The sequence below is a fragment of the Rhodnius prolixus genome, unplaced genomic scaffold, assembly GCF_049639745.1.
Source record: "Rhodnius prolixus isolate KJV_2025 unplaced genomic scaffold, Rpr scaffold_6, whole genome shotgun sequence".
In the NCBI taxonomy this organism is placed as follows: Eukaryota; Metazoa; Arthropoda; class Insecta; order Hemiptera; family Reduviidae; genus Rhodnius; species Rhodnius prolixus.
In genome coordinates this window covers 6,516,637-6,540,487 of record NW_027411634.1, presented here as the reverse complement: position 1 = coordinate 6,540,487, position 23,851 = coordinate 6,516,637, and the positions used below count along the sequence as shown (strand labels likewise).

Sequence of the window (23,851 nt, the reverse complement as noted above, 5' to 3'; positions counted from 1 at the left end):
GTGTGCGGGTAGACCACCTTAGTGTTAGATTTTCTATTTTGCTAAGGCCGTGTCGGCAAACAAGTCAAGTCAACTGACAGTACAAGTTAAGCTTTTCTACAAAGAATCAGTTCAGAACAATCTACTGATCCAACCCCCTTTATAATAGTTTAAAACAAAAGAAATGCTTGCACTTCGTTTTGGGAAAATTGGTTAAAGGAAATGCTACTATACTGAGTAAAATAGTAATTTTTGATATTTTTTTGAAAAATAACATTAATTTCTTTAAATTTCGTAATACATTCGTCCCTATATATTTTTTTTACTTTTGTTCGATTTTTTTTTTTTGAAAAAGTAACTAAATAGTTTCTGGAAACTGGCATCTGTTACTTCAAGTGTTAAAGGAGTTTCTTGATTAAAGATTTAAGCTTAAGTACAATTAGAGAAAGTCGTGAAAATTAGTCCCAGATTTTTTATTTATTTTACTTACCATGTGAAAGTTTGATTGCATACAAGTCCGGTTATCCTTATTTATTTTGAGAGCAAATATTTGAACTAATCGCTAACCGGGCGAGTCTTCAACGTTTTACTCAAGTAGTGACAACTTTTCACATATTACCAGAATAGGTAATATCCCCTTCTTCAGGGGAGCTCATTGTTAGAGCTCATAGGGAGCTTGTTTACGTTCTTTGCGAAAATGTACAATTTAATATACCGTTTATTAAACTAAAATTTAAAGGGAAGTCTTAAGAGTAAGGGAAAAATAATTTTTAAAATATATGTTTCAGTTTGGCGACTCCCACAGAGAATTATCACTTTTTTTTATGAATAAAATGTGGCATTTGGATAAATGTTTTGAAGAAAAACGTTGTGCATTGGAAGGTGAGTACCGATCAATTATTTTCTTTTTATTTGAATTATTTATTGGATCTTAATTAATTGCAATATTTTAAAAAATATATACAGCAAATAACTTTTATAATTATATAAGTTTCCTTTAAAACAAAATACAAAATTTTAATATATACCTAATTAGTTCTTCGAAATAAAGGTAGATCTAAATGTATAAACTTAAAATAAGGAAAAAATAAATAAATAAACATACTAAACAAAATAAACATAAATTTTATAAATAAAGAAAAAAAAAGCTTACGAAATTAAAAAATAAAAAACAAAATAGGTCCAGGGTCTCAGGAAATGTGATGAACCAACTGCTTTGTGAATTCAATGGATATAACTCGATGAATTGAAAATATGAGGCCAGAAGCCTATAAGTTAATTTTAAAAAAAACAAAACAAAAAATCAATTATTAAAGTTTGATAAATAAAAGATTTAAAAAAATTAAAAATATAACGCACCAAAGAAGATCGGTATTTCCGTTGTGTGATCTGCCGGTTCTTGGGATCTGTAAAAGAAGAAAATATTTATGTAATTTAAAAATGTCTTTTAAACTATTATCAGTTTTTCTAAAATAATGATAAAACTGAAAATTTCGACTTGAGCAGTAAAATATATGGTAGAGGAGCATGAAATATAGGCGTTTAATTTTAGAAAATATTTAAAATGCAAATCTTTGATATTTTGCTAAGGTTTTTTTTTATTATCTAGTAGGTCTTGATCTAGTCACCCCAGGAAAGAAAGGTATCAGCCAATAAAACCTTGTTTTTGTGATGTCTGTTCTTGAGTCATGCGCTAGAGCTAAGAAGCTGTTTGCCTAGGACATGGATCAAATGAGACTCAAGAGGCAGATAGGTAGATGAAATCGCTTTTCTCATATTTTAATACCCCTTTTTGGATAATTAGAATTTATAATTTCACGCAGTCATTCGAAATGTATGATATCGATATTCTCGTAAAATGTTTTTGAACAAATTGTCACGTTCTACCGTAAGTTCAGGTAGAAAGCCATGAGTCAGCAAGTGTAGTGCGAGTTGGAAGCATTAATGAAGTCGTAATCTCTTCACCAAACTTTGTTAATGGATGAATGTTCGAAAGCGGTCAGGGATTGGAAAGCCAGAACGATACATCAGTCACTAATTTTAGTTTTTTAAAGGTCGAATTCCCCAAACAAGTGCCTCAAAAAGGAATTGCTTCCACTCCTTATAAAAAAAAATTAACTTCATCTCTGAATTTGTTAGAGAAAGTAGACTAAGTCACTTCTTCAGGGGCCTTGGTGCCCTTGTGAGCATCGAAGGTCAACATAATAAATGGAGCTAAGCATTCGGAACATTCTGATTCTATATCGGATACCTGGGGTCACAGGATGTAGTAATCTGCGGTGGGCTCATAAAGCAGACGATCTAGAAAGCATCAAGTTATTATTACGGTTGGTAACAAAACTATCAACTAAAATTGTATGGATTCTGTTTTTATAAATATTGTATCTGGTCGAGTACTTCAGTAAATTAATTGGATATACCTCGCAATACTTGTGCTATTTTAAGGGCTTGGTGACACAGTTGGTTCAACTTCTGGAATGCTAGGCTATTTTGGTTAAGAGACTGTCTTGTTCTGGACTATGTTTCTAGTAAAAATTCGAACACAGTAAGTCGCAATTTTATTCAAAAAGTCTTTTTAATTTTTTTCTAAATTTGTAACAGAAAGTCTCCGATAAGCTTTGTTGTTAACAACTATAAATGGACTTACTGTGAAGTTCTTTTTTTAAAAAATACTTTTACCGAGTCATCAAACCATTTTCGAGAAATACTGAAATATTATTGTAAGATTTTTCTAACAAATTATACTTACTAAATTCTTCCAATACAAAGATTCCTCCTTTTTGTGTGAAGCATTTTCTTATATGTTCCAGTTTTATAAAAAACTGAAAAAACAATCATATAAATAAATAAAAATATAATTATTTGATAAAAAATAAATAAATTAAAAGTTCTATTATAATCTTTTGTAAAAAACTTTTTCATAAAATAACGAACGATAAACATCATTCCTAAGCGAAAATTGACACATTTAGATAGATAGAGAGAAAAAAGAATTATTACAAAGAAATTAAAATAATAATTTATATTTACATAATTTATAATAATGAATCTCTCCATGCAGTATATTTGAGAAAAAGACATTTATAATAACAACGAACCATATATTTAAAAAAAATTAAAAAAAAAAAGAATCATGAACCATGATATGTTTGGCTTTGTATGTGAGTATTTTTTTGTTGTGTTCTTTTGTTTAAAACATAAATTTTTAATCCATTTTTTTGGATTTGGGGCCACGATTTTTTTAAATAATTAAAATTCTTTTCCTATTCTACGTTTTTAAAAATGTTTTTTGCCTTTACTTAATATAATAATATAAGTAATGTGTTTTAAATTTTAATTATAGCATCTATTTCTCGTACCTATTTAGATTTTCTCGTAACATTAATAAAAAAGTAAATGTTTTTTTTACATACCTGTAGCACCCTGGAAGGTTTTGTTAAAGATGAGCTAAATAATATAAAATTCTAAAAAATAATAAAATAAAAAATTTCTAAAATATACATTTTCTTTTTTGTTTTTTTGTGTCAATATTACAAAATTTGCGTTTAGGACATACACAATCTACGAGTGTCAAAGGTTAACATTCCAGATTTTACTACAGGTAATAATAATTTAAAAAAATGAAAATGAAAGTGTTCAAATAATTGTTTGGGTAAGCGGTGCACCTCTTTTGACCTTTATTTAATCATACATGCAACAAATGGATTAAGGATATGATAGAATATTATCTTATTTATATTATTCTCTTTCTCCTGCGAAGCTTAACTAAAAAATAATAGTAAGGCTTTTTTTTTAATTACCTCAAAATAAGAATTCTCAAAAACGATTTAATAAGAAAGAAGTATTTATTTTTGGTTAATATGTTCGGAAGCGATTGTTATAAAACACTGGCTTTCCGTTATAAAGAAAGCTAAAAACAAGCTCGGAACATAATTATAAAGAACCTTTCACAGAATGCGATCAGATGCGGTGGGCATAAAAGGTCGTGCTAGACTTCATAAACTATACTTACGTTTATTAGAATATATAGTTTGGTTCAGAAATGATTAGATCGGACGACGGACAACTTCTCCAACAATTAGCAGCATGACAATGTTAGGATACATATCAATGCGAAGAGTACAAGATTTGGAAACTACAATCAACTGCCTGTGAACTAAAAACTTGATATTGAACTAAAAAGCAAATGAAGATATGCAGGTTCTTTCAATTTTTCAAGTGTAGCGAGAAGGTTTTGAGGAATAGCATGACCTGATAAAACCAAATGAAAATTTCGATTGGACATTGATTATTAGCAACTGATTTAACCAATCGGATGCGGCAATTCAAGTCAGTGAACAGTTGGCTAAGAAAAGAAGTTGAAGTAAACCCAATGTGAATTAAGCAGCATAATATAGTGTAAGATCATGTACGCCTTGTTTGTGTATTCCTGGTTTCATTTTAGATCACTATCAGTTAAATTTTTGATCAACTGGTTCGATGGCACTGTTCCTGTCCCAAACCTCAGGAAAACGTCCACGACTGACATGAAAAGATAGTGAAAAAAGAGTTTCTTCTTGCTTGTACAGATTTCTAAAAAGTGGCCTGCATGATATTTTTTTCCGGAACCTCATAAGGAAACTGTGTTGTGTTCTACCTGGGGACAGGTTAGATTTCTAATTTTTTCTTTATATCTTTAATTTTACTTCAAAAGTTAAATAAAGTGCAAAAAATGTCAAATGGAGGGATTCTAGGGCAGAATATTTGAAGTAATATATTAAAATTTAAATTTTTGCTTTTTTTTTTTGTTTTATTATTTGTTCTATTTTTATAGTTCTATGATACGAATTTTCTTACATTCAGTTGGTTTTTGTTCTATTATATTATTATTAATTTATTTTGTTTGCTTACTTTCATTAGTTAATAATTTTTATAAGATTTTTTATGGCAAAGGACAGTGTTGTCTGGAACGAGAGAACACATGATTCTTTATTTGATATAATTAACTAATTGATCTCAAGAAGGTATTTTTCTTTCTTTCTTTTTCGTCACACAATTAACCTTCGGCCGACGGTTATTTCATCACAGCGATGTATGTAATTTACTTTTTAATATTTATGTAAATTTATAGTATTTTTATTTTTTTAAAAAATAGTCGGTTTTATTCCTCTTTAGTTGGATAAAAACAGGTTTTGAAATAAATAGAAATTTCCAATGATACTCAGACGATACTCATTGTGGGATTTATAATAATGGGATCAGTACTTAACGTTCACAAATCGTTGTTTCTATGTGTAAGAGAATGAATATGAGATGTTCGAATTGTGGATTCATCGGCAACAAGCCAGCGAACGGGTTCTGATAAATAAAAATATTGTTGCTGAGAACACTAAAGCTCTGATAACTGGATACTAAAGGAGGGAAGATGTGGTAAATTGACAATTTTTTGCTCAACGCTCAAAGATTAAGAGAGGAGATACGACAGATTCAGACCTTCTTTGCAGAAGTGGATGATCTGAACGACCTGTAAGTCTCGCAAGCAAAGTGCTGATAAGATAGAAATATGAGCAGGAGAAGAAGGAAAGCTAGGGGAATCTTACAAAATTTATGGGGAGCCTAATTAAGAAGCAGGTAAAAGTAGGTTACTCAAACACACTAGAAGTTGTTATGGTACGACTGAGACAGCAGGTCTTATACCGAAATAATAAATATAAACGTTATTGAGGTAGCCAACAATAAAGGAGCTGGGCCGATATAAGGATACAGATAATGGCCGCCCTTTAGGGTTCAGTTGTCCCTGTGAACAGAGCAGGTGAAGGATCGTTCCAGTCTGCAGCACCAGAAGAAGATTATTTCGTAAAAAAAGAAAACAAAAAATTGCAAACAAGGAAGTGAAATACCAATTGCAAAGCCGCCCCTGAATAAAATAACGCAAGCTATTTAGTTAAATAAAAATTATTTACTGATTTTTATTAATTGCAATTTTTATTTAGCGGCTTCTTTATTACAGTGCTAAAATTTAAACAAAGGACAAAAACAAATAAGCCTACTTTTATTAAAAACTAATAAAATAAACTCACGGGTATCAGGGCTTAAATATTAAAGGCTTGGTATTATTATTTTGTTGTATTTTTTCTTTTATATGCTTGCTGCTTGTGTAATGTTGTATTTTAAAAAGTTGCTGATTATTAATCAAAAGAGCTAAAAAAAAATACTGGAGAATTATTGAAGCAATGCAATTGAGCGAAAAAATAAATAAACATGTCATCAGCCAATATTTGTATGCATAGCAAAAGAAAGAAAGCAAAAATCAAAAGGAGAGTATAGTATTCACACTCAAGCATGTGTGGCAGCCTTATTTTTGCATTTTTACATTCCAAAGCAATTTAAATATTTTAAGCTACATTCTCTAAAATATTTAAATAAATAAATAATCGATCTTGATTATTGAAACTTTAAAAAAAATAATTTTTTGTAATAACTACTGTTCAAAGCTTAAGGCACTGGTGAGATGGCAAAAAATGTTTTATGGATTCAATTTTTGATTTTTTTTTTTTCCAAACAGACTTATTTAAATAAAGTATTTATACATATGTATAATACAGAACTATAATGGTGGTCCAACATCTAGAACTAAGTGCATACATGCTCAATGGATTTGGTAATCTAAATGTAATTAAACAAAAAGTGTAAATTAAGAACTATTTAGCTCTTTTTAGATCCTTTTTTTTTATTATTTTAATAGTAGACAACACACTGAGCTAATCAAAATCAAATCAAAACAATAAAACATAATCAAAAGGATGGTACTACAAACAAACAGATGGAAATGGTGTGAAAAAAAAAAGATTAATGAACATAATTTGTTTGTATTAATTATTTATCTTTTTTTAATACCTCAAAATCCTGCGTGTTCCAATAATTCCAGACCGCATTTTTGGGATGAAGATAAGAGTTTGAGAAAGAGAGAAAAGAAAAGCAAACCAGTGAGTTATAAAGAAGGGAATCAAAGAATTTAAAAGAAAAAGTTTTGGGACAAATTTATTTTAGGAGTAAATTGTTAGTAAATATGAAATAAACAAAAAACATCTTCCTATTTTACATTATTAGTTTATTTATTTTTGCTTGACAGAAATAATAGTTAAAAAAAATAAATAAATAAAAAATAATCTTAAATTTCTTTAAAAAGGACCATCTCAAAAGTTCCTTAAACTTTGTGCGTAGAATATTATGTATACATAATTATTTTTATGATTAATAAAAACCGTAGAGACCACACCACGGTAAAAAAAAAAAAAAAGATAAAAAAGAAACAGACAATGAAGATTTAATTAAGAGAAATAAAATAGAGGAAGATTCAAATAAATTGGAAATTAAAACTGAAAATAATTTCTCTGCAGGAATATAAAATGGAAGTTGGTTGATTCACACATCTCTCAACTGTTAACTTTTACTAAGAACTTTTAGCTTTTCAAGCACATTTTAAAACTTAGGGTATTTTTATTTAGAAGTTCTGAGTTTATAAAAATTATTTCTCCGTAAAATTTGCAATAAATGGTTGGCTTAATACGTAAAAGGTTAACAGTAATGAAGGCAATAAAGGCTACTCGTTAACACAAACTTTTTATTTTCTGACACAAATCCTTTATTCCATCTGAAGGATTCGTTTTACTAGCTGATACCGATTCACACTAGAGAAATAAGTGCGTTTTACGGTCCACAGCATGTTTACGCTCAAGCTAATGTCAATTAGTTCAAACCTGTAGTATGCATAGGTTCACGTTCGTGGGACTATTAGTGTGTTCGTACCAGAATTCTACATAAGTTCACAGTCAAGGTAAGCTCAGTTCTTATGTTTTTACTCCACGGAAAAGTACTGCATTTAAAGATTCTTCACAGGGAACACGATATTAAGAGCAGTCTTTCGATTTGAACCGAATGGAGCGCGACTACATCACACCATTTAGCTTACTATGTTTGTAGTTGAGCGGAGTACAAGTTCTACGAGCTTATGTAATGTAACATACATTGTATAATGCATCTACTTGCACAACAATACAGTTTTCCTAGCTTTATTCTTAATTGTTTTACACTCCTTAACTCTCTTAAAGACGAAGTACAATAGTCGATAAAGTTATTTTACAAAATCATCGAAATCCCCAAGTTTAAAATACACATGAAAACAAAAAAATTCAAGTTTCTTAGTTCTGTGTTCTCTTTTTTTAGTTGAGTGTGCTATGTACACACATGTAAAAACTTAATTTCTTTTTTTTTAATTAAAATTTATTTAAGACAGTAACTGGCAAAATATTTATTTGAAAAATACGTGTGTATTCAAATAAAAGAACAAAAAAAGTAAATAATCAAAAAGTACATGTGTCTGCTTTGTATAAACTATGTACATGTAATGTACAAACACACACATATACTAAAGCATCCGAAATCACCAGTAAATTAAATAAATATATAAATAAAAAATTGCTTTTTTGTTTTTTTTGTCAATGACATAACATTTCAAAAGTAAGAAATATATGTATATACGTAATAAAAAAAAAAAAAAAGATTAAGATTTAACATGCGAGAAGATCAATAAGAAAAGTAAAATATTAATTAAGAATTTTTCATTTTAAAGAAAAATATTGTAAGAAATGAAAAAAATAGATAAAAATATATTTTTTTTTTAAAAAAAAAAAGGAAAAAACTAAATGGCACATCGACACTGACGTATAAAATAGTTAAAAATGAATAATATTTGAGAAGGCATAAATAACTGAGTTAATAAAATAAAGAATAAAGATTAATTTTTATTTATATATTATTTTTTACCCCTAATAATATAATAACAATGAATATACATATATATATTTATTTATTGGTAAATATATATATAGTACTAATAACAATACTGTCAATTTGATCTTCCAAAATAACAACATATAGAAAATCTTGCAGAAATTTCAAGCAAAAAGCATAACATAGGGAAATTTTGAGAGGTCCTTTTACTTTTTTTTTACTTATTTTAATATGGGTTAATAATCCATTTTGTATAGATTTATTTTTTAAATTCTCTATGTCTTTATTTAAATAGTTGAATACAATTTTTTAATAATACACTAAGAGTTTTTTTTTTTTTTTAAATAAGTTTTGGCTACAGCAAAAATGAAAATAAGAAAAAATTATTAATTTTCTCATTTTATAAAAATAGAGTTTTCTTTTCAAATAAATAAGATAACTAATAATAATAATAATAATAATAATAATAATAATAATAATAATGATAATAATAAATAATGATAATATAAAAATATTTCTGGGAGTAAATAAAGGGCACTTTTTTCAATTTAAAGATAAAAATGTATATATTGTTTCGATTGTTTTTTTTTTTTTTTTGATAATTTTAAAATAGCCATGCATGTTACCTTGCTATTAGCGAACAGCAGTCCAACACCTTCCATACAGACGTGCAATAAGCCTCCTTCACCAGTCTGCAAATCTTCTACAGGGAATTCGCCGCCAGGTTCAAGTCCTTTCAAGCTTCCATTACCTCTGCCTTCCATGCTTTCTTTTATACAATAGTACACGTCTTTGCACTGTAAAAGATAATTTGTCATACTATTAAGGAAATTACAGAAAAATTGAAGCGCTAAAATTATTCAGTAAGTTGCTATTTTTTAAAACCGTCTTTCTTTCAAGTTTAGAATTATGGACTCAAACTTCGCAATACGCTTTCTTGTAAACGCGGGCTTCCTAGCTGAGGCAGGGTGAACAATAGCTTTTCAATTCTATTAAAATCTACTTTATTTGAGAAACCAACAATTTTAATTTAATTTATTATTGGAGAAACGATTTGAATATCTAATTTGGAGATAGATTCAATCATTTCTCAGAATTCTCGAACTGTTTACATTGCTATTAAATAATGATAATCGTATACTAGTATGCTAGAAAGTATTACTTACCTTTTTGGTATAAAATTTGTAGAGTTGAGTTTGTCCGGAATTTTTCCTCCAAAGGCACAAGACTTTGGTTTTTGGACTATAGGTCATGTTGACTAGACGTTCGTACCACCAGCGTTGTACCATCACACCATTCACACCTCTCAGAACTAATCCATCTTCTCTTACTTCCATAAACAACAGTTCACCGCCAGGTTCAGAGCCAAGATGTACGGTAAAAGTGTGTCTTTGTGATAAACGAGAAGGAACTGGCTTCAGATCTATATCGTTTCCTTGCTGAAAATTTTTTTTAAAAAAAAGTTTTGGTTTCAGAGTTTTTAGAAATGCTTAATCCGTATTTTGGGGGAAACGTTGCCCCACTATTATCATTTTATTGTGTCGCTTTTTTGACGATTCTAATTTTAGTGAATTTGGGACAAGTTAGTTTCCATCCTGCTGCAAATAAAGCCAAATGTTGCACTCCCCAATCTGTGCAGGGTTATGCACATTGTTCGAGTGTTTGGGATGCCAGGGGGTTTTTCGCGTTCAGTTCTTCATGTAATTTCTGAGGTAAAATTGACACTTTTTTTCAGCTCATTAATAAAAAATAAATTAAACTGTTACAATTTGGTAGATAACAGTTTCTAACTCACCAAGTTATGGATTTGATCTAATAACTGATTGACTTCTTGACTGTAAACCAAACCAATATGACTTTTCCCTAAAAGTCTTCTAATCTTATGCTTAAGTTCATTTTTATTTACGTTAAGCATTAGCATAAAAGCAGTTAGATTGTACAACATGGTGGAGAGTAGGCGATCTTCTTCATGCTCTAATCGTTTTCGTTCAGTGTCACTTAGCCATTTATACCTAAAATGAATCATGATCAATAGATCAATTACATATGGTAATAGATATAATAAAAAATAAGGAGAACAATTAATATTAATAAATAATTATTTTATTACCGTTCCATCATTTCTGTTGGTCCCTGGTCCATGCCAATCATATCTCTTTCTTGACTAACTGCATCTAAAAAGGCATCCTCCCAAAATTGCATCTGGTCCCACAGATTTGATCTCTCTTTGTTTATTAGGCCTAAATTTAATGATTAAAGTAAATAGAATTTAATTTAATATATATCTTAAGATTTCTGTGACTCTTTACTGTTATATCTTGTTTGATTGTTTGCTTATCTTCTCTAGTAATTATTAAAGCTAAATCCCTCTATTAGGCAGATTTAGTTTAACTATTACTCGAAACAATTTTAATAATTCAGTCTATATGGAAGGGATTAGCTATGAGGTTAGCATACTGGACTCCCACGCGGAGGTCCCGGGTTCGAATCCAGCAGCTTACCCTTAGATTTTCTCTTCCTAGGAGCTTCTTACAGCTCACTGTCCGGTGATGGACAGTGTTGTCTGTAACGAGAGAACACTGTCCGGAGGCCGGCAGTGCACTGGAAAAAGCTCCGGGCGCTAATAACCTCAGCTGTTGATGTGCCAAAAAAAAAAAAAAAAAAATTCAGTCTATAGATTACATTGTTCCACTTTGAGGCTGTGAATCTGCCTGCCCCAGATTCCTCGCTTGCCTTTGTAGGTTAAAATTAATTACTAATTTTTCTAGCTCACGTTTGGATTTTTCGGACTCTTGCTTCATCTTAAATAGTTTTTTTTGCCCCTTTTGTTAAACAATGTTTACTTGAGTTCGTTTGTTTTGCACAAAGCTTTGAAGGATTACTAGTTGAATAGTGTAATCAGCGACGGTCTTATTCTTTCTTCATTGCAACTTGTTTTCAAACATAATTTAACGTCTCACTGATAAATAGTTCTAAATGAAAATTTGTTCACAGTAAAAGGGATTTATTTAACTTCTAATGAATTTAGTTTTTTTTTTTTTAATAATAATAAATTGAACTGTACTATCAAAGTCGCAAAACATAGACTTCATGGGTAACCAATATCTCTGAGCCACTTTTTGCAGCATTTCCATACAAAACTACCGATGGGTCTAACGAGAAATGTAACACATGGAACATTGTGAAAGGAATCACTTTTTAGAATGCTATTTTAACTTCCTGTACGTTTAACACGGCATACATTACAATTACCTTCAAAAAGATAAGTTCTTCCACTTTCAGGGCTAGGAGTTGTAGATGGCACAATACTTCCACCATGATATCTAAACCCAGCACTTAAGGAAGATTTACTTGACCAAACGCTTGGTGTACGCAGTTTGGTCTGTCTTGGAAACTGAAACATTAAGAAAGTTACACAAATTTAAAAAAAAAAATCTTTAGAGAATTATTAAATTACGGAAAATAAAAGTAAATTATTTGCTTAATTTGTAGAAAACATTACATTTTTAATGAATATAGTATTAAAAGATGATAATTAAATTTATATTTTCAAGTATTTGCTTAAGCTAAAAAGCTTTCTTAAACGATTAGATTCTACTTTTTCTCTCCTTTAAGGGAGAAAATTGGGAATTTGTGGAAAAATTTGCCACTTACAAACGAGAATAGTATCCAAGAGTGAATTTTAATGAGAAACTGTACCACAGGAATTTGAGTTCAAAGCTTAGTCAAAGAAAATGAGAAGTGCAAAACAGAAGTGATAAAGTAAAAATATTAAGTAGATCAATTGGGATGACGTAATTTTTTGAAGTCGAACTTCATTAGTAGTAATTCAACCTTGGAATTAAAATTAAAATAACTTACAGGCTTATCATGTTTCAATAAAGAAAATCATATCTTGCATGTATTAAAGAAATAATAAAAATAAATGAATAAATCTTTTTAAAGGCAACAACTGCATATTCAAAGACTAGCCTAACTGGCAGGATCTCATGGTAATTCTAAGAAACATCTTCACCAGCACACCATTTTACATGTAGGTTTGCCGAAACCCAGCGAAACATGAGTCATGACTTTGGAAAGTATTGAGGAAATTGTATATATATAACTGAGAATGCAATGGAGGATGCGTGAAAATATCTGCCTGTGGTGAATTGAGAAAGATCTCTCATTTTTAATAAAAAAAAAAAAAAAAAAAGGAAGAAGAAGACAAACGTAGCATAAAGAAAGAAGGAGTCAAAGAAATTACCCAGGCACTGGTTATTCGGCAAACCAGGAGGAACCAGAAAACCGGGATGATCTCGTTTAAGGTGGATAGGTGATAAGAAGTATCTGAGTAGAAGGCGTGAGAAAATGGTTCAGTTTGACGGACCTTCTTCAACAAGATCTTAACTCTTATGTCTCAAGAAGATTCACACTTATTCCGGTAAAAGACGTGTGAGTGATACCCAAGATATTGATTTTTACCTTGTCTTGAATCTTTCTACGATTGTTTTTTTTAAAAAATTAAATAAGCCAAAATCTAAGAGATCAAATTGTGGTAAAATGAAGGCATTAGATGCATAAATTAGATTTAAAATAGTAACCTTTGGCACAGCTAGATTTATTTCTAAGTTTTGTTCAGTTGCATCTGCTACCTGATCCATAGATTCAATTCGTTCATTTTCACAGTAATTCACTGAGTCTCCTGCTTGCGTAATCACTTTGCCATGAACTTCATAACTAACATCACTCTCTTGGGCACTTGGGAGTTTTTCAATAGAGTTCTCTCTTGTATTAGGAACGTTAAAGGAACTAATAGTATCTTGTAGTGATTCAATTTCATTGGAAAGCGCTATATTTTCCTTTACAAGTTGATAGTTTTCATTTGTTAGCTGATCATAATTTACTTTAATATTATCCAAAGGTATATCCTTCATTTCTTTTAGGCCATTTTGATGCTCTAATAATTGTTCATTAAATTTCACCTGTAAACTTTTTATAAGTTCCGTTTGTTTTCCAATAGTATTTTTCAATATTGCTTTCTCTTCTTCATTTTCAATTTCGAATTGCAGATAATCGTTTTCATAAGATTTTCTTTGTTTTTTCATTTTTTCATATTGGTGTTCAAGACATTTTAAATCATTTGTCAGCTGTTCTCTTACCTCATTTAATTCTTGTGCTCTTGACAGTAATTCTTCAAGATTGGCTAGAGCGTCAACAATTAATGATATAAGGTTAGTGAATGGTATATCACCAAATTTACTAGTTAATGATAGTAATTCTTGATTGAGATCACTTGTTAATTTGTTTATTAATTCTCTTCTGATATTGAAATCTGCTGGTAGTAATTTTGTTTCATAAACACTTTCATCACTATTCATAATGTAATTATTCAAAAACACCGTGTATTAATTGTAATGACATGTAGTACATGTTTTATCTACGTTTACATACAAAATATTAATATATTTAATACATAGCTAAAGAAATATTTTTCTATTTAAGCCTTGAACTATATTTTCTACCGATTTCTCCCCTCCTTTTTCTGAAACACCTAATGAATATTTACACTCATAAATATTTATTATTTTATCATCTTTTCCCCTTCAATTTTCCTTGTATTATATAGCAACAAAAATACGTCTTTGGTTGCAAACCAGAAATGGTTTAAAAGTTAAAAAAAAAAAATTATATAATATTTTTTGTTGCCTAAAAATAAACACGTCAAAATTTATTGTTCTAATTATGTGTTTAGTAACGTCACAAGCATTAATGGTATTGTGCAATGTGTAGATAAACGAATTGCGCTGAGACCGTTATCCTTAGCTTTCTTTTTCCTAAGGTCTTAATTAAATAATTTCAGCAATCTTAAGTCTTTTATTTCTCTATAATCGGTGGCTGTTTTTTAGTAAGAAGTTTGGGTTTCTAGAACCCTGGACTTCATAAAAACGATTGGTTTTTGTTACTAGTCGGAACATTAACCCTCTTTTGGCTGCAGCGCCAGGGAGCAAAAGTTCAATTTAATGAACATACTGAGATTTTCTATCATCTTATTTTTATAAGAGAATAAATAATTTTTTTATACAAACTCGCAATAAGTTCTTTATAATGTTCGTTTTATAACTATTTTTATTATTATTATTATTTTTTTTTTTGGTTATGAAAGGTGCACAACATCAAGGGCCTTTGCACCTTCACTATACTGGAGAACAGACACTTTACTACACGGCCTAATCTACACCTAGACAATCTAATCGAAACTAACCTAGCGGTTGTCTTAACTCTTTCCTTTAAATCTAACTAACTAATGTTGGGGTGGAGTACTCGATATTCCTCGCACCCCATAGAGATCTAACCTAAATTTTTAGAAAACCTATTTACACAAAATTTATATATAACTCATACACAATAAGCCTCTTGGTGGCTGCAGTGCCGTGGGGCGTGGGTCCCGTCCCGCCGAGTAAAATCTCATACACTCATCCTAATAAGTACATTCACCCCAATAAATACGTACATCCCTAATATTTACATTCATCCTAATAAATACAATCATCCTAATAAATACATACATCCTAGTACATATAATACTATTGAGTGGAGTACTCTATATTCCCCTCACTCATTTACAATCCTAAACCTATTTACATTCACGCAGCCCATACATACGCGTGCCAGGGTGCCAATCCCGACACAGACCCACCCGTCCTAGAAAGCAGTGGCTCCCGACTATTTTTATTGTCATTTATTCAAGATCAAATACAATACCTTTGAAAAAATTATCGAAACGTTGGCAAAAAGTTTCACAGTTTTCCTCCTTACAACCTACGAGAATTACTCAATTGGCTGTTAAACAGGCACAGCATAATTTAACGTCAAACTTAAATACATTTTTACAAATCATTCAAAACAAATTAGCCATGAAAACTAAAACAATAAGATATTGAATACTTACATTTGCTTGTTCTACTTCGCTGTCAGACACAGTGCTCCTAAATGAAGTGTTGTTCTTGTGTGAACGATTGAAGAATGAAGGATTTGTTATGATGCTGCCAGTTTCTGAACCAGTATCAGGACTGCTTCTTCTCATATCGGCTCCCTATACGAGGGCACGTGCCATTCCAGCCACAAACTCTCATTACATACCGATTTGAATAGGCATAGTTTACTTTTTAAGGTATTTTGTTTATTATTGCTTAAATTGAATTTATAAATTACTTCATTTATTGTTTGCCTGGCAGAAAATATAATAATAAAAGCTAACAAAAGGAGAAACAAAGAATGTAAACTGTTTAAATGAAGGAAACAATTATAATCCCTTACATTTTATTTAGATAATGCAATGTGAAATTAATTTAAGAAAACAGCAAATTATCTTAATAGAAATAATTCATTCGAAAGAAATAATTATTTTGTGATCAATTTTAGAATGAACAATCATCTACAATCTAATTAAATTTCACTTACACAAACATTATGGTATACACAGAAATTTCGTTTTGCACATCTAATTTGATTTGCACATTTAATACGGCAATTAATAGTAAAAAAAAAAGATGGTTGTGTAAACCAATAATGTTTTCTATATTTTTATAAACCAAAATCCTCTAGGTAAACCCTAGATCAGCCTAATCCATGACGAAGGATAGATGGCACAGGGGAGACAATGTCGAGTACGGTACCTCCAAAGCACCAGACACCCTCACAGAGTAATCTTTTCTAAAGTTGGCTTGGTTTAAACTAAACCATTTGATTTACCAAAATACCAATTTGCGACTAAGCAGTTTATAATGATGGTTACAGAGGATGTTTACCACTCATCAGAGGGGTTGACTTAGGTACCAGGGAGCTCTTCTTGGGGCTTCCATAGAGTCTGGGTGGTTAGAGAGCTAGATGTTGAAGTGGGTGGGTAGTAGTTATCCCCATCTTATTTCCCTTATTTCTGGAATTACTCTAAAGAGTTCTGGGTGATTACCAATATTGGAGGAGTTCACCCTTCTAGTATGGAAAGAAGTAAGCTTCATTTTTATTACGAAAAATAAATTACGACTTTTGATCTATTTTTCCTAACAACCAAACGAAAAAAAACCTATGTACCGAAACTAATTTATGTCACTTTGAGTAAAATCGATCAGTTTCCACGTAGAAATTATTTTTAATAGCATTACTACTGCAATATTATCTGTGTGAACCTAGCTTGTGTAAGCGAAGGCAATGAGCTATACATACAAATTTTGTACTATTTTTGAGTTGACTTAAAAACACAATTAATAGTAAGAAGAGATAATAAAAACATGTTCTTAAAAATCGAACTTTTCTTCATGCTTCCATCTATATAAAAACTAGTTTTTAAAAAACTGTTGGATATTAAGAATTATGTAGAAAAGAGAATAAGGAAAAAAAATGTATAATTTGATTAAAAGTAAAAGAAAGCCAATGAAGCAAACAAAAAATGAAATGTTTTTTAATTTTTGATTTTTGAATTTTATGAATATTATGAAGGTAGCTAATAAATGAAACTGATTAATTTAAATAGATTAAACATTAAAAATTATTTGTTACGAATCGGTATATGATGAATTGTTTGAAAATGTAATCTAAATGCAATGTGCTAAACATGCTTGACATTAAATTGCATACACAATAAGAATTTGAAACAAAGTGAATTATGAAAAAAAAAGAATATTATAACACTGATAAACAACATCGAATGATTTAAAACACTAAGACTTCAATGTTCTAAATGATGCGTACATAAAATAAATGAATATTTAGCAAAATACCAAAAGAAAACTGCATTTATAATAAGAATCGTTCAATGAAGTAATTTTTTCGCAAAATTTTTAAGGTGTAGCAGCAGAACATTTATCAAATAGAGGATTTTTTTTTGTTCTTTTCAACATCCGCTGGCTGGATAATAACTAAAATTTCTTAGAACTAAGAGAGTGTATTCTCGAAGGGTCAGTGAGGAAATGAAAAAGGTTCTTGAGGGTGCAAAGAAGAAATGGCTCTGATCTTAGGTCAAAAGAAGTTAGACCAGACTACGGTGAAATTGACTAATGTCAAGTAATAACCAAAGAATTTACTGGTCGGCTTTTTTTTTAGCAGGAAAAAGCTAACATATTTCTGAATTTAATCTTACTGACAAACAGTGGCGCTAAGCAACTTAAATGTTACCAAATGACAACACCAGGAAAAATTTCAAAACTGAATATAATCATTTCGGACTCTGAAAAATTAGTTAATAATTTATTTTTTGCCACCAATGAGGTGAAGATTTGCGAGATTCAAGTGAAAATCTGCAAAGAAGATGATGAAATTGATGAGGAGAAAACTGGGCAATGTTAAGAGTGCTACTAGACCCACACATCGTGGGTTACAGGAGAGAAATGATTTCAAGATAAAAATTCTTTCATTACAGTGACATAATTGGAAAAGTTTAAAACAATTTTGACATCAACGTTGTAATTTATTAACAGAACTATTAAGAAACAGACAAATCAAGAGTGGTTGTCCCTGACTGTTAGCTCCACTCATTAAATGTTCTTGAGAGCATGGCTTCCTTAACTTTAGAAAGCCTTCCTAAGAATATTTGGGGTATTAGAGAGTGTGGAAAGTTTCGACAGCGAGTGGTTATCTTTAATTGCCGGCTCCACATGCTTCTATGGGCTTCGCTGGAAAGCCTGGGGAGTTATCAAATAGAAAAAGTCTAAAGAGGTGATCTATGAAGAACAGAGTTGATTCCAGAAAGTGGTTATACCTAATACTCGCTCGACTTAGAACCTGGCTAAAGTGTTTCATCACCTTTGGATTCCCAGCAGGGTGGACTCGCCTGACAACAGAAGGGAATGGAACACGCAATAGATATGATTGGTCGCCGTGGTCGTTAAAAAAAGTATTTACAAAATTGTGAAATCACAAAAACACAATCATTAATAACCAAAATTTAGACTGATTCATGATTAAGTAAAGCAAACCACAATCTTCACAAAAAAACGAAAAAAAAACTAGATTAATATAATTAAAACATTAAACAGACATAAATACAATATTTAGAAATTTATTTCCAAACAATCTTACTTCATTATCCACAGAGGAAAGTTTTGAAAGTAACATCTGACGTTTTTGATGAAAGAGATCCTTGAACATTTCAGTAGCTGTCTGGGTTGGTGCTTCCGTATCCAAGGAATCTTGAGTAAGACGAAACGAAGGTGGAGTCTGAGGCACATACTGGGGCACATCAGCTATAATGATTTATTTATTTTCAATTGAATTGCTCTTTAATATGAAATAAGTGAAATATTTTTTTTTTTTAAAAGAAGCTTTTCTTTTATATTTATGCTTACGATAAAGTCCAGATTGACTTGATTTACGAGACGTATCTACATAACTAGAAGGCACTGGAGATCCTGTTGGGCTTGAAGGGGAATGTAAATTCTCCCGACTTCCACAAGGACTTGGAGACTATTTAAATAAATTTAAAATTAGAGTATTTAGTTTTACTCATTATTTCGTGATAAAAGAAAATTATATATTATTTACCTGTGACAGCAATGTGGATTCCAAGCCAGCTGGATCCATTATATCTTTAGTCCAATAATGGGTATGAGCTATTTCTAACACCTGGAAGGCTGATGCCATCCCTCCAAGTCCATAATTAGCATATGTTACTTCAAGCCCAGAGACAACTGCTTGAATTACTTTTAACATTCCTTTCCAAATTGCTCGGCTTACGCACTATAGAAAATGATTCAAACTAAAACATGTGTATTTGTAAAAAAGATTCATCATTTTACTTATCATTTTAAAACAAAACTTTTTGAATAAGTTTTGCTATTAATGTTTCAGAAGGACTTTAGTCTTATACAATGAACTGGTTAAAGAATATGAAGATTATTTGCCTCGTCAACAGGTACAGCATTAATTAAGGAGAATAAGGTAATTTTATTGTTTATATATTTGCAAAAAATAAATATGCCTCGTGAATTTTTAAACCCTTAATGTGCAACAATTGCATGTTTCTTGTTTTAAGATTAATCAGTTAAATCAGATCAGTTAAATTCCCAAAAGTTTGGTAGGTACAAGCTAGCGAGTATATCTCAACTTGCCTTCATAGAATGTTAAAAAAAATAGTGTGCTTCTTTGAATAAGAAGGAACATCTTGTACAGTGTTTCTCATTATTCGATTCCGTAGGCAAAAATAATGAAGCCTAGGCACACGATTCCACACACTTCCCATTAAAAAAAAGACAGGACACACTCTACAGCATAGAATCTAGGCTATTGGGAGCAGAGGTTTTTCTTCCAAGAGAACAAGAACCTTTAAAAATCCGTGTTCCACTAGCGTGAGGGTCTATCCTATTTTGAAAGAAAATGTTCCTGTCGCGAATCGTAGAACGGTATTGTAGATTTATTGTGCCCTAGATAGGTGGATAGAAAAGATCTATCTTATAGAAATATTAGGTTGAGAAGAGGTAGCCAGAAAATGAGACATCAATTTTTTAAAGTCGTTGCTGGAAGAAATTGGACTTGATGCTGGTTAAAAAAAGTTTTAGGCTTTTTCTCTGGATTCAAATATAATATAATTAATTAAAAAAAAAAAAACTCACTACATCGTCAATATGATCAGCTGGACCTATCTTCTTGTCCAGTGTTTTATTTAATTTCGTAATAACAAAATTCCTATAGTTTTCATCTTCCATTAACTTTTTAAGTCTGTTCAATTTCAACCAACCAACTCCTTCTCCGTCTAGTACTTGACTGATTACCTAATAACAAAAAGCAAATAAAAGTTGAAAATATTTAATTGGAAAAGATATCTGTAAATATAGATTAAGATAGAGAAGAAAAACATTGTGCTTATGACATCCATTTGCAAACAGATGTTACTAGCTTCTACCTCTTGCTTTTGAAAAGATACATATTTCTAGGATAATCGTACCCTAAAGGAATTATTGCAGGGTCTGAAACCAAAGCAATAATCATGTATTTGTTCGCAATGGCCACTAGAAAGAAATTTTTCTAGTATTGATCAATGGACAGAATTCTCCTTCATCCTGTTACAAGACTAATATCACTTATGTTATAGAATGTAGGTACTTACAAAAAAGAAACAATTATTCTAAACAACTGGGTAAAAGATAAGTCTCTCAAAAGGTTTCTGCATTTTACTCCTTTACAACTATACGAACACAAATCGTGTGGCTGTTTTGTCAAAAAAAATTCTTTTTTAATCATTATTTCTACATTTAACTCCTCAAACACAGCCTCTCACATTTGTTTACTTTTATATACTTACAATTATAATGTAATGTGATAACAGAAAATTGAATAATTACAATTAAAACCAGCATAAGAACAAACCTGCTTAAGGAAGGCTTGGTTTTCACTGTTACTTGAAGTTCTTTCAACGGTAGTTTGTCTTTGGAAATCGCCTTTATCTCGACCTTGTACTGACGCATGCTTAATAAGTGCTGGGCGATCCATAATTCCTCTTCGGCCACCTGTAAACAACTTTTTTTACACATTTATGGAAAAAAAGAAATCATAGGTAAATATCTTCTACTAAGAAGAAATCTAGAGGACAGGCCTTCTAAAGCTAAAGGTGAAGAATTTAAGAAGAAATGATATAAAAAAGTAAAGAGACAGAAAAGAAGTGCAGTAATAATTAGATTTAATTTCATGTCATTCATTTTTTCCCATAATAAAGTTTGCCTATACAAAGCATTCCCTAAATATATCTAAATATTGCTGAAAATATGAAGATTATGGAGAAGCGAGTATTTTCGTATATTCTTTGTGGCTACAAAACAGCTAGTTTGTTTTTTTTTTTTATCTATCATTTGCATGCTTGGCAGCTTTTGAAGTACCTTTGGGAAACGGTCCGAAAGTCTGCGGCTTTTCCTTCTGTTTCTGCTGTGCAGGCGGGGGAGCACTGGGCGGACTTCGAGGGGATTTATTCCCTGGAATTAGCGCTTGGTTATACTTGTAAAAAAAGACAAGAGATACGTAGTCACTCATACCAAAAAAAAGAAAGCAAAGTGTACCAAGCAAAGTAACTCTGGCATGCACAATTCAAAGAAATATTCTCATGCCAAAAAGAAGAAAAAAAATCATGAGTTTGCGATCAAAAAATCCTTCCGATTTTGACTGACTTTTACCATATTATACGGGTAATGAAATGCAAGAGGTAGTTAAATATAATTAGATAAATGCCTGGTTCACTTTAATAAGAAATAGGAAACCTCATGAAAATTATTAATTATTAAGGGAAGGATAAAGTTGGAAACCCACATAATAATAATATGCTTAAAATACTTTTATAAGAATAACATTTATTTTTAAGAATAAAACATTTGATAAAATGGTTTGTTCTCAACTAAGTGTAATGATCATAATTCAGTCCGATGTGGATGATTTGTATGCATGTAAGATTGTCTGTGTTCAGCAAAATTTAAAAGCAAATAAGGGCTTAGTAAAAAGTTCAAACTTAAATCATTTTGTTTAGGTCAAGGAGATCCATCTCGAAAGATCGAAATCGAAGAGATAAAAGAGATGTACTACTTTACCGGATGGCTTTATCGATTTAATAGTCGAAGTAAAATATACTTTCTACTGATGTGTTGCTTATAATCTTTTGGAGAATAATGGCTAAATCATTTTATAATGAGTTTTTAAATTTTAAATTTTTAAAAATCATTCGCTAGTATCTTGATATTTTGGTTTTGCATTTTGTCTAATCTCTCAAAAATAAGTTAGTAATATTTAGTCATCAAAATACTGTTTTCTTAAAAAAAGAATATATTTTTAGCCTTTAAAGATAAAAGATAAGCTTTAATTGTTGGCTCACGGATGTCCTCGAAGTTATCCCTTCACTTACATTTTAATTCTTTTATCATTTTTTTAAAATGTTTATTTCAAGTTCTTACAATATAATGTACTTTAAGTACAAAGTAAGACTTGAAAAAACTCCAATGTGATCTATACCTAGCAACAAGTTTAAATATAAATAATGCTACTTAAAAACTTTTTTTTGAAAAAAAAGTGTACCAAATTCCCATAAGGGCTGAAAATTGGTACAATTAGCTAATAAACTAAACCTTTTCAATAGACCAATGCATAAGCAAATTTAGATTAAGTTAATATCCTATTTATTTCTTTCAAAATTAATAATAAAATTAAAATACAATGATGGCCGTTTATAATAAAAGAACTGGATCTCGGTCTAAATTAATAAGCATTAACTCTCTCTCTCTAATTCAGGAAAAAAAAGCTGATAAATATAGATTCAATCTTATTCTAGCTAATTTTAACAGCCATATTCTAATTTAAGCCTGTATTTGAAGCGAAATCCCTCCTTTTTTCTTTTAATTATGTGGAAAAGAATCCTTGGCGCCTAAAATTATGTGCACAATTTCTTGAAACACATTTTTATCCATGCAAGATATGACCCAGATCTCCCACAGTAACACCTTGATGAACGAATAAATGTATGAATTAAAGAGTACAGAAATGTTTTATCTTGGTATTAAGAAAAGTTTTAATCTACGTATTGTTTGGTATTGAAATGTATCAATAAGAATGGATTGTGGATTCAATTTGTAAATAAACTTGAAGCATTTACACTTGTGCTGCAATGTTTTATAGGTGATTGCAAACATTTTTAAAATATTTTAAAATAATAAAAACTTATTATAGTCCACATATTCATTTCTGTGATTTATTCGTTTTGTAAACCAATAAACAAAACCATATGCAATAAATGTGTTCATGCTTTAGTTTTTGTGCAAAATTATTTATATTTTGCTTGGATTATTGATGGAGTTCACAAATATATATCTATATTTTTAAATAGAAGTATATATTTTTTTTATTTATTTTCACTGGAATTAAATTTTTTGCAGAAGCAAAATGGTTAATGGCAATTACCAAATAGATCACTAAACATGCTAGAAGTCTGCGCAGCAAGTCCATTTATATCACTAGTTATATTTGAGAAGAAATCCCTGCCTGCAGTTCTAGTCAAATCCTGTTGTACTAAACTGGTTGGTGGTGGTCCTGAAGGAGGTGAAGTGGGCGAGGAATCTTTAGATTCGCCGAGAGCCTGTGAATATTTATTTATTTT

General features: G+C 30.4%; 1 protein-coding gene and 1 long non-coding RNA gene across 17 annotated transcripts in view; one reads left to right on the top strand and one right to left on the bottom strand.

The window, feature by feature from the left end:
- Positions 1-23,851, bottom strand: part of Rab3-GEF (Rab3 GDP-GTP exchange factor) — a 42,811-nt gene that overhangs the window by 3,035 nt on the left and 15,925 nt on the right. For 8 of the 16 annotated variants that reach the window (XM_074140461.1, XM_074140466.1, XM_074140464.1 and 5 more), the window contains 16 exons: positions 23,656-23,830; positions 21,597-21,689; positions 21,091-21,230; positions 20,337-20,495; positions 19,270-19,464; positions 19,074-19,191; positions 18,808-18,971; positions 15,683-15,826; positions 12,004-12,145; positions 10,862-10,991; positions 10,547-10,763; positions 9,918-10,190; positions 9,378-9,548; positions 6,856-6,864; positions 2,729-2,801; positions 1,339-1,385 (listed from right to left, as the gene is read on the bottom strand). In XM_074140461.1, coding sequence (XP_073996562.1) covers positions 1,339-1,385; positions 2,729-2,801; positions 6,856-6,864; positions 9,378-9,548; positions 9,918-10,190; positions 10,547-10,763; positions 10,862-10,991; positions 12,004-12,145; positions 15,683-15,826; positions 18,808-18,971; positions 19,074-19,191; positions 19,270-19,464; positions 20,337-20,495; positions 21,091-21,230; positions 21,597-21,689; positions 23,656-23,830 — 2,250 coding nt within the window. Of the gene's footprint in view, positions 1-1,132; positions 1,248-1,338; positions 1,386-2,728; positions 2,802-6,855; positions 6,865-9,377; positions 9,549-9,917; positions 10,191-10,546; positions 10,764-10,861; positions 10,992-12,003; positions 12,146-15,682; positions 15,827-18,807; positions 18,972-19,073; positions 19,192-19,269; positions 19,465-20,336; positions 20,496-21,090; positions 21,231-21,596; positions 21,690-23,655; positions 23,831-23,851 lie in introns of all 16 variants that reach the window. The other 8 variants (XM_074140463.1, XM_074140468.1, XM_074140474.1 and 5 more) reach the window with 6 other exon arrangements.
- On the top strand, positions 644-23,769 carry LOC141460476 (uncharacterized). Its single transcript, XR_012462067.1, has 3 exons — positions 644-861; positions 19,576-19,665; positions 23,631-23,769. It is a non-coding gene; the product is annotated as an uncharacterized lncRNA (long non-coding RNA).